Here is an 11,004-nt window from a genome sequence, read left to right as displayed (position 1 = left end):
CCCAGAAAGATTATCCACCGTGTCACAAAGCAACCAAACTGATTCCCAAATCACAAAATAAAGCAGTACTTTCAATTATGACCCAAAACAAAATGGCATAAATGACCATCAGGAACCATTACAGGAAAACTAGCTTTGTAGGAAACATGTCTCCAGTCATCCAGCAATTATTTCCTCTTCCTGTTTGAAGGAAACAACATTGTGATGCAGACTTTGGTGGAGAAATTTTACGAATAGATAGGGACAACTCAGCTGTTTTGATTTTAAAAATCTGTCTGATGGCAAGAGTTCAACAGCTTGAAGCTGTGAAGGAAAAGATTATATTCCAACCACATGCATAGATTAAATATTGAATAATAGTGTTTCAAATGGTAATATTTCACCAACAAAATATACATCACAAATCTTTTAAAAACAAAATCAAAATTTTGCACAATTTCTATTCAAACACAAGTTCATAAATTGTACTGGATTGCACTGGTGGGTGCTAGCAGTTTAACAAATGAGCCTAGCATCAAATTTGAAAACAATCGCAACTCAAAAAATTTATCTGCAAGTGAGAAAATTATTCCAGATAGGCTTCTCTATCATTAGAATGTTTAAAAGGCACAATTTAAAATATTTTACCTCTCAGCACAGAAGTTATCATCTGATACATCTTGTGGTAACTTTCATTAAACTTTTTCAATTCACCACCAGCACTGTTCAGGTTCTTTATGGAACTTGGGTGCCAGGTTGGACATTCTAACATTAGGGTACCTGTCTTCTTCTAGAAATTTATTAAACATAATAAAAAAAAAAGTCAGATACTCTAAGCTGCACCAATCAGTAAATTCAACAATGCTGCTTTGGCACGTAGTCATAACTTTTCACATCATCATCCCATTTCAACAAATGCTTTTATTTAATTCACCTTAAACACAAATCAGATTGACCTTAAGATGTACTCAATTACAATATGCAATGCAATGCAATACTAGCCCGTCAAAACTTTTAAAGCTGGTGAGCTAATGAGCACAACATTCAGTATTATGTAATCACAACCTTCATTTCTATATTTCTTCTTTGCAACAAACCACAGTACATTAAGTCTAATGTTAAGTTGAGACTTACCTTGAAACCCTTTTGGAAGTGTATTTCTATTCCATGTCAAAAATATACCTCATCCTTTGGTTTGGAAGCTAGTGGGATTCCAAAATGATAAATATCTACAAGTCTTTTTCCAAGGTATAAGTCAGAAGAGAGTGGTAAGACCAAGGAGGTGGTGGGGAGAGCAGAGTGGAGGAATCGGAGAGGAGGAATAAAGTTTAAAAATCACATTCTTACAACTACATTCTGCACCGGTAAATAGTAAAGCAAATTCATTAAAAAGGTTTCATTTCAGTCTACCTTGGTCACATGTAATATGTGAAAGCTTCAGGGAATAACCAAAGCAAAATGGCAGGGCCTTTTTATGGTCACCACTAGAAACAAATGGAGAAAAGTCATATCCAATGGCTTCTGATCATAAAACAGCTAAAATGATTAACCAATGCCTCAAATTTATTGCTCAATAATAGGTGATGGTGCCAACTTCCACTCAGCAATTAAATACTTAATTTACCTTTAGCACGTTCATACAAAACTATTTGAAAATTAACTTGCTCAATAAGCAGAAATTCCAAAGTTTGCAGCATTTTTAATGAACAGTTGGAGTTTGCTGTTATTACTCTTTGTGGTGTGGTGGGAAAAAATGACAAATAAAAACAAAAGTTATGCGAAAGACTAACAATTTGCTAAAAAAGCATGGAAAATACACCAGCCCCAAAATCTACTGCATGATCTGACTGTTGGGACTGCACCACAGATTGATTTGCAACCAAAAGAGATAGTTACCATTTGTAGTAAGGTATGATTCTTCATCAGAAAGATTTATCCCAAAACAAATGTGCTCTGTTAGATATTGACTGACCTCTTATAAATTCACTTACTTTAAATTTCCAACATTTATAATTTTTCATTTTTATCTTCACGTCTGCAGAGCTAAGCAAACTTCCATTACTATAGGATTAAATTTGGACAGGATTTGGATATGAGAAGGCAAAAAAGAAATGGATGGCTGTTTTAGATGGATTCTATTACAACTCTAAAACAAAGATATTATAAGAGTCAAAATACATCAATAGAAATACTGTAATTCTGGTATGCATTACAGATCAATAAATCAAGAATAGGATATATACATTGGGAAATAATTCGTTTTTAGTTCATTCATGGGACAAGGGTGTGGCTGGCTGGCCAGCATTTATTGCCCATCCCGTTTGCCCCTGAACTGAATTATTTGCTAGGCCATTTCAGAAGGCAGTCAACCACATTGCTGTAGCTCTGGAGTCACATGTAGGCCAGACCAGGTAAGGACAGCAGATTTCCTTCCCTAAAAGGTCATTGGTGAACCAGATGGGTTTTTCCGACAATCAACAATGGTCATCATTCCAACCCAGGTCCCCAGAACATCAGCTGAATTTCTAGATTAATATTCTAGCGATAATACCACAAGGCCATTGTCTCCCCTGTTTGGGAAATGGGAAACAGGGCAGTCAGATGGGAGAGTGGAGGACAAACACAAACTAGCGCTGCTTAAGCAAAGTTCTACATAGTAATTTCCATCTAATTCTATATAGTGGATTAATTTGGTCAAGAGATGGCAGAGGAAGGATGGACTGAATTCTGTATTGTCCCATGCTGTGAATTTCTCTGATTATAATTTATACATTTCTGTCAATACAGACAAAAGTTAGGCTCAATTGATCTTGTTAGGATTGGTAAAATACAAACAATACATATGCAAAATTATTTTTATGAATAAAGTTGTAATGTCATGGTTTTAAAAGCTCTCCATCAGATCCAGGCTTCACATTGATGCAACACTCGTAATTGGAAACCTTCTCAATTATCAACATAATAAAATTTGGGAAAGCAGGCAAGAAAATTGCCATAAAATTAATACACAGATTCCTTGGTATAAACTTGTACTGAGTGAAATTTATGCCAAGTTCATAATATTAAATGTCTATTGCATACAATTCCACTCAAATAAAAAAGGGCATCGAGTGGAGTGGATCATCCTCCTCACTGTGTGAACATTATGACAATTACACAACTCTTCCTGATGCTTTTCCCCCATCTGATTCAAGCTCTGTAACTGCAAAGCTGGAAAAATAAATCTTACTAAGAGCTTCCAACTCAAAGGTGACTTCAGGTCAATCCATTCCCATCAACCTGCCCTAGAAACATGGCTCACATTTCACAGCTGTGACAAATTCCAACACAACATCTGAGACAATCCAGAATTTCTGAAACAACCAACAACATTCTAAATAAAACAACCTACTACTTCTAAACAAAAAATTAAGTTGGCCCTCCCTCTCTCAATGTTAACTGATCCTTAAAAAAAATTCCAGGATAAGGATCTGCATCTTCACCAAAAAGTAATCCAATCTTCCTTTAGCCATACCCTATCTGTATCAAATTTCATTGAAATCCATCTATTAGTTTTTGAAATGCACCCACTTTCAGTAGCAGACATAATAAAAGGACATCCAAACATAACCTAATGTACAATTTCATTATACTTTCAAGCCAAACATCAATTCAAATTGGGAAATAAACTAAAAACATTTTTTTAAAAACAAGTTTAACAAACAAAAGTAGCCTTTCAAAAGAAATCGATAACCACGTGGTCCTGTGCCTGTGATATAAACATTTCCGCTTGACAGTTTGCTTTGTGTATTTCACATAGGTAACAAAGAACTGGCCATGACAGGAGATACTTATTCACTTTACTCTGCCCACTTCAATAAATCACACATTGCAATATAAGTAGCCAGTGGATTCCTTTGTTCCAGGAAGAAAACGTTTTTTCCTGCGTCTGATGCCAGTTGTTTTGCAAACCAAGGTTATTTTCTATTGCACTCCATGCTCGAATGCCAAAAAGCTTGCAATTTGAAATGTACTAGCTGAATTCGCATTAATTTCCCGATTTAAGTTGAATGCAATGGTGTTACCAAAACAAGTTTAATGACCGCAAAAACTAAATTACTCAGCACCAAAACTGTGTTCCTGTAGCGACAACACCATATGTATCTCCTGAATAACAGGCCTAATTGATCACAAATAACAGAATCCATTCGCAGAGTGACGGAAAAAGACATTTTGACAAGTAATTTTTAAAAAAGGATTTCAATCATTAATCTTTTTACGGATTCCAATTAATACGATAGGAAATGCAGATTTCATATTGTTTATGCTAGCTTAATCTACAAATTGTTTGTGCTCAGTCAAAGAAGAGGCTGTTGTTGGAGATAACAGAATCTGGTCTTGTGCAGATAAGATTTCCATTGAGCATCCAATCCGCAATGGGTGGGAACATATGGATAGACCCAAAGTCACAATGTCATTGTATAGAATTATCAAATTCTGTACATTTTATATTAAAACTGGAAAATTTGAATTAATTTACGTCAAGTTGGGGTGCAAAATTAGTATATACAAAAATATTCAAAAGGACCACACAACAAATTACAGTAATGTCAGATTAAATTATAGCATTTCAAAATAGGTAGCAAATAAATCATGGTTCTATATATTATTTCCTAAAGTTACAATGTAGATTTTTGTTATTTAAACAATTTGCTTATTAATGGCCACTTAACCCTAATTGGCAATTAAATACTACAAATAAATAAATTGTAATTCTAAATGTTGCTGCTGCACTGGCAAGTTATCACTTAAATTTTAAAGTTGCTTAGCTTTTTTTTTAGAAAAGCTACACTAATTGTAAAATGAAAGGAAACTTCAAAATAGCTCTGGCACTCCACTTGCCCAAGTAAAACTCAAAAATTTAACTAACTTTTAAAAACTTTTTTTTAATGGTGATTAGATCTGCTGCTCTATCTTAGAAAATATCCTTTTTCGGCATTCCCACTCTGCAGCAAGTTCAGCATATAAAACTATTCCCCTACATATTAAAGGGGCATGAATATCACAAAGACTTGTAATTTTTATCATTGGGAAAACCCAGTTTGTTTTTCTAAAAAACAAACTACTTCACCATTTTTTAAAAAAATGCTACTACAGATTACACTCACAGTGATGCTTTACAGGTTTATTTCACTTATTGCACACAATGAACACTGACCAAGGATAATCCAGGCTCAAAACATTGGCTCTATTCTCTCTTCACAGATGCTGTCAGACCTGCTGAGTTTCTTCAGCATTTGCAGTTTTTGTAACAATCAGCCACAGCTCAGTTGTTGCACTCTTACCAAGTCGGAAGGTTGTGGGTTCAAGACCTACTGCAGAACTTTAGCACAAAAAAAATGCTGACATTGCATTTCAATGGTGAGGGAATACTGCACCAGTTGGAACACATCCATCTTTCTGATGAGTCATCAAATCAAGGCTCCATCTGTTCTCTCAGGTGAATGTAAAAGATCCCATGGCAGTATTTAAAAAAAGCAGGGGAGTTGGCCAATATTCATCCCTCATCCATTATCACAAAAACAGATTTGGTTATCACATTGCTGTTTGTGAGAGCTTGTGTTGTGCAAATTAACTGCCATGTTGCTTTCCATACAAAAAAGTGCATGTCAAAGACACTTCGTTGACTGTGAAGCACTTTGGGATGTCCTGAAATTGTGAAGGTGAGATATAAAATGCAAGTAAGTCTTTTTACTATGGTTCTTGTTAAATGCATTTTTGAACACAGGAATTGGATATAGTAATACAGGTGAAATGGCACTTGCAGTAAGCTGTTGCAAGTTATTGTACTCGCTCCCCTTTACCACTGTTTTAATTATTTTCTCTGTTGAAAGAAAATACTCCGAGTGCCAAACTCTATTTGCAAGATACTACTGTACCTCAACACAGAATTCACTCTATGAAAGCCTGCACAGCGAGTGTTAAAAAACGAGGAGTGTGCCACAGCTGTGTCCAAACCAGATGACAGGCAATATCTTCAAATCACTAATATTTTCATTGAATGTCAGACACAGAAAACCAAACCATTTTTCCGCTTCCTTATCTTGGGGACAATAAGTCTAACCTGAAGTGTTTACATAGCTTTCCACCTGAGATAAGCTGGTTCAGCACACACTGGGAATTTATCCAACAAATTTCCTGGTCAATCTGTGGAGAGAGATGCTGCCAGACCAGCTAAGCTTATTCAACACTGTTTTTATTTCAGATTTCTAGCATATGCAGGATTCTGCTTCTGACATTGCTGGTCAAATAATTAAAAAAATACATTAAATGCAACAAACCATTCTGAAACCCTAATCACTGCATATTCGACAGAAATTCTGCTTGTGTTGTCTTCAGAATCCAAAAAAAACCACAAATAAGCTATTTTCAAGCCTTCAACTAAAAGGATATATTTCAAATAGAGATTTTAACACGTGTTTAAAAAAGTCTCACTGGACATGAAGTTCACCAAACAAAAGTTGGCAAATGCATATTCAAGATGCTAAGTAACCAACAAATGTCCCAGATTGTCTGCTGTTATTCAAATTGCAGCAGCAACAAAATCATGCTTAATCTTCCTTGCATGGCTACACCAACAATTCCTGTTTTTGTAATGCAGCCAGATAGGATTGCTTTTTTGATGAGAGAAGGAAGTGAGTTCTACCAAAGGTGGAATTATTCCAGTATCTACGGCAGGTCAACATGTGCATCTTAAAGTAACAGGACAAAATAAACATAATACTTTATTTATGGCTACCAAGATACTTCTTTTGCTTGCTTTTACTGATGAGCAACGGAAAGGCTGGTGATTGACAGTGGATAAAAAATGATGAAAATCAATACTTGGCAAAATACATAACCAAGAAACTAACAGCGAGGTACAAAAAGATTGGAAAATCCTGGTGCATTAATGATACTTGTATACAACACCAAAGGAATTATAAATTCTACATTATACCAAGAATGAAGTATTAGTTCTTCATTCACAGAAATGCAACGAGGAGAGCATATATTCACTGCCCTCTCCCAAGAATGAGTTCAAGACAAATAAGCCAATGCATCTACAAACCATTTTTTTCAGAGGAAAGCATGAACTCAGCCCCCCATGACCACAAATTGTGTAATCCAGTATTCGCAGACATCAGAACATCAGCACACCCAGCGTGGAATGAGATACTCTCATCCTGGGACCTTCCTGATCATTTTTTAAACCAACTTTCACTTGATGGTATGATTAAACAATCAAAAATAGGGTAGTATGATAATCAGTAACTATTATTGTCCAACCTTACTTGCTCACAATCATTACTTCCAGATGGCTTTGTTAACAATAAAATCAAACTTTGTGAACAAGCCATTTTATACTGCACTTCGGTATTGAGTCATCACACTTAAAAAAAAACTAATGACAAAAGGGGAGCATAACTGGTGTATTTTCTGCAGTGAGTAGGTTACTATTTTAATAGTATATAAACTGGAGCTTAATGTTACACACATGCATCCCCTCAAGTCAATCATTTTTGCCTTTTTTTTCCTGTGCAGTGTTTCTTGCTACTTAAGTGGTACAGATAACACACAACATAGAACACCACTCACATATTTCTGCTCATCACCCAATAGGATGTTCTATTTATTCCTTTGGGCCAAAAGTGATAGGGAACAGAAGTGTCAATTAACAGTCTGAGGTCACATACCAACCAACTCAAGAACAGCTTCTTCCCTGCTGCCCTCAGACTTTTGAGTGAACCTTTTAGCAAGTTCATCTTTTTCTACAGCGTATGACTGTGACATTACTTTCTGTACCCTCTTCATTCTTTCTACCCTGTGTACTCTATGAAAGGTATATTTTGTCTGTATAGCATGCAAGAAACAATACTTTGTATACCAATACATGTGATAGTAATAAATCAAATCAATAAATACAGATTTTTGCCCTCACCTTTTTAAGTTGCATGAGATAGTTTTGAATTGACACTGACAGGGCCATGCTCCTCTTCTTTATTTTCTCAAATACCTCAATGTTAAAAGAAAATAATTATTCTTTTCTACACTTACTATACAAACCAGCACATACATATAAAATATATTTATATATTAAATATTTTATATAAAATATTTTAAAAATTGTCTTCTTTAAATTTCAGGAACACTTCCTGGATTTACATAATCAAAACTTATCGTGTTGCCACACTTAGTGTTGTGCACAGTTCTATTCTTCATATTAAGAGAAGGTACTGGAAAAAGAACAATAAAGAATCAGAAATCCCACAACACCAGGTTAAAGTCCGACAAGTTTATTTGGTAGCACGAGCTTTCAGAGCGCTGCTCCTTCATCAGGCGAGTCAACATAACTCACTTGATGAAGGAGCAGCACTCCAAAAGCTCGTGTTACCAAATAAACTTGTTGGACTTCAACCTGATGTTGTGAGACTTCTTACTGTGTCCACCTTAGTCCAACACCGGTTTCTCCACATCATGGCAATAAAGAATTGTATGAGTGATACCAGAACTGAAAGGATATACTTATCTGAAGAAGCTTAAATAGAACTCATCTCTCAAGGCACAGGAGAGAGGTCATTAGAAATTGTTCCCACTTGTGGGAGGAATCCAATACTAGAGTTAATAAATGTAATACTCACAAGTAAATACAACAAATCCAAATCGAGAAAAACCTCCAAAGGGAGGTTAGAACGTGGAATGTATTTTTTACGAGTGGTTGAGACAAATAGTACAAATACAATTAAGGGGAGACAAGACAAGTACATAAGGGAGAAAGAAAATAAATATTGCTGATAAGATTAGATGAAATAAGCTAACAGGAGGTTCATGGGGAGTATAAATGTTAGCATAGAGCACAGTTGGACTGAGTGGTCTGTTTCTGGTGATGCACTTGCTGTTTTAAGGCTTATTATGTATTTTTAATTTTGTATTTCATATTTCAATGAATCATGTTAATAATGAGCTCAAAATATTTCTGAATAATATATGGAATATTCCATATTCATCCTGAGTATTGAAGGCAAAATGGCTGTTATGAGGTATTAGCAACAATTGTGACACAACGCTATCTTGGATCTGCCAAGTAACAACAGGAACAAGAATTTAACAAGCACTGTCATCAGAAAACAGCTTACCTAGACAACCGAGGGATCAGTGGAGGTATACAGATGCTAATTTTGAGTGTCATGGATTGCGAAAGATGCAGACAGCCCAAGTACACAGAAGGGCGTATCAAGGATGAACCAGAGTATGATTGCTAGCACCTGCAGAAGCAGGCAAGGCAGTCTAACATCCAAGAGTCAATATGCCAATTTAACATCTCATAGCAGAGGCCATTTTAACGTCCATGATGTCTTAAATTCAAGGTAGTGCAGAAACCTTTGTAAAGGCGGTGTAAATATCTTTGTTCGACCAGAAAAAGACATTTCTCAGACTTGTTCACCTGCCTTGTATTGTGTGCCAACTATAAACTGGATTTGATTTTAGATTTATTTAATTTGCATGTTGTTTGGGAACAGAAAACTCTTCCCAGTTTCAGGGATCACATATAGATTTTGGAACAAGAGATAATTTCTACATCAACTGTGCTTATGTTGTTTCATAATTCATATAGTTAATTATAGTTAATCATATACAGTATTATAGCCATATTCGTCTTTTTCCTCGTTTAATAGATACCTTTAGTAATTGTTACATGACAACTAGACAAGTTATTCTCACTGGGGGTTTCATATGACCCTTCAAACCATTCCAAAAACAAAACCATATACAACCATGCACCGGTGTGTCAAGTTGAGACACCTCTCAGGTAACATCCATGTGGCTCGTGACAATGCTCTAGGTGAGTTGCTCTTTCAGAGCGTTCATCGACACAATGGGCCAAATAGCTGCCATCTGCACTGTAACCATTCTCTGGTTCTACCTAATAACAGCCATTTTGCATTTATTATCATCAAGTCAAAATATGTATCTAAAAGATTGTACTTAGGACACAACTGCTGTTAGTTGTAAAAATAGATACCATTATTGCAGGGGACATTATATATAGCAATCAAAAGACTATGGTTCAAGTGAAATTCAGCACAAGATAATTTAACATGGAAATAAGGAGACAAAGGCATCTGATAAATAGTCTGACAGATTTGGAAGAGATCTAGAGTTGGGTTAATAAGTCTATAATTAATAAGTCCAACTTCAAATCGTACTTAGCGGCATTAAAAAGACAAACAACATTACTGGGCTGCATTAGCCAAGGGAGAGACCACAAACCAAAATAAGGCAGTAGTCAGACTCCACGCAAGTATTCTGTGCAATTCTTACCAACTTATCATGAGAAGGATATTATTGCTTGAAGAGAAGCAACAAAATAATTCACGGTAATAGAGAAAAAAAGTTACAGAGAAAAGGAAATTGTCTTTTTTTAAAGGAAGAGGGAGGCCTCAAGTTGATCCAATTTCAAAGTTTTTAAGACAATGAAAGAAACTTTCAAAACAAATCCAGGGAATTAAGACATTATCATGAAGGATATAAGTTGTATGCATTTCTCAAGGGAGAGCAATTTGAAGGATGCTGCAAAATGATGGAACTGATCTTGAAAAAATGGTAGGTCAATCATCTTTCCCATTCCTGGATATTATTTTAGATTTGGTTAGTGTGTGAAAACTAAGAGGCAATTCGATATTTAATCTATCAATTCCAAATGACTGTCAGGGGTCATGAGAAGTGGTCATTGGGTAGAGCTCAGTGCTGTCAAGCATAAATGTGAAACCGGTCGTTATGTCTTTAGGTAGTGTTGCCAAGGCACGACCTGTAGATGAGAAATAGTGGGATTGGGGTAGCTGGGTGGATGGCAATATTTGTGTTTGGCAAAGACAAATTTCTAAAAGATAGCAGTGTGGAAGTGGGAAGAGAAGAATTAGAGATTCTCCAGCTATGAATGGATAGATTACAAGGGGAAGCAAGCAAGGTATAACAAATGGAGGAGAAACACTGGACAACGATGCT

The 11,004-nt window shown here is 35.7% G+C and overlaps 1 protein-coding gene across 1 annotated transcript in view; it reads right to left on the bottom strand.

Moving 5' to 3' along the window:
• Positions 1-11,004, bottom strand: part of kif14 (kinesin family member 14) — an 88,906-nt gene that overhangs the window by 3,633 nt on the left and 74,269 nt on the right. The window contains exons 28-29 of the mRNA XM_080195835.1: positions 7,940-8,014; positions 628-769 (exon numbers count right to left, since the gene is read on the bottom strand). Of these exons, the coding sequence (XP_080051961.1) occupies positions 628-769; positions 7,940-8,014 (217 nt within the window). The remainder of the gene's footprint in view (positions 1-627; positions 770-7,939; positions 8,015-11,004) is intronic.

The sequence above is a fragment of the Carcharhinus amblyrhynchos genome, chromosome 9 (genome assembly GCF_965287045.1).
Source record: "Carcharhinus amblyrhynchos chromosome 9, sCarAmb.v2.hapA, whole genome shotgun sequence".
In the NCBI taxonomy this organism is placed as follows: Eukaryota; Metazoa; Chordata; class Chondrichthyes; order Carcharhiniformes; family Carcharhinidae; genus Carcharhinus; species Carcharhinus amblyrhynchos.
The sequence above is the reverse complement of the archived record's forward strand: the minus strand, read 5'-3'. Positions and strand labels throughout refer to the sequence as shown.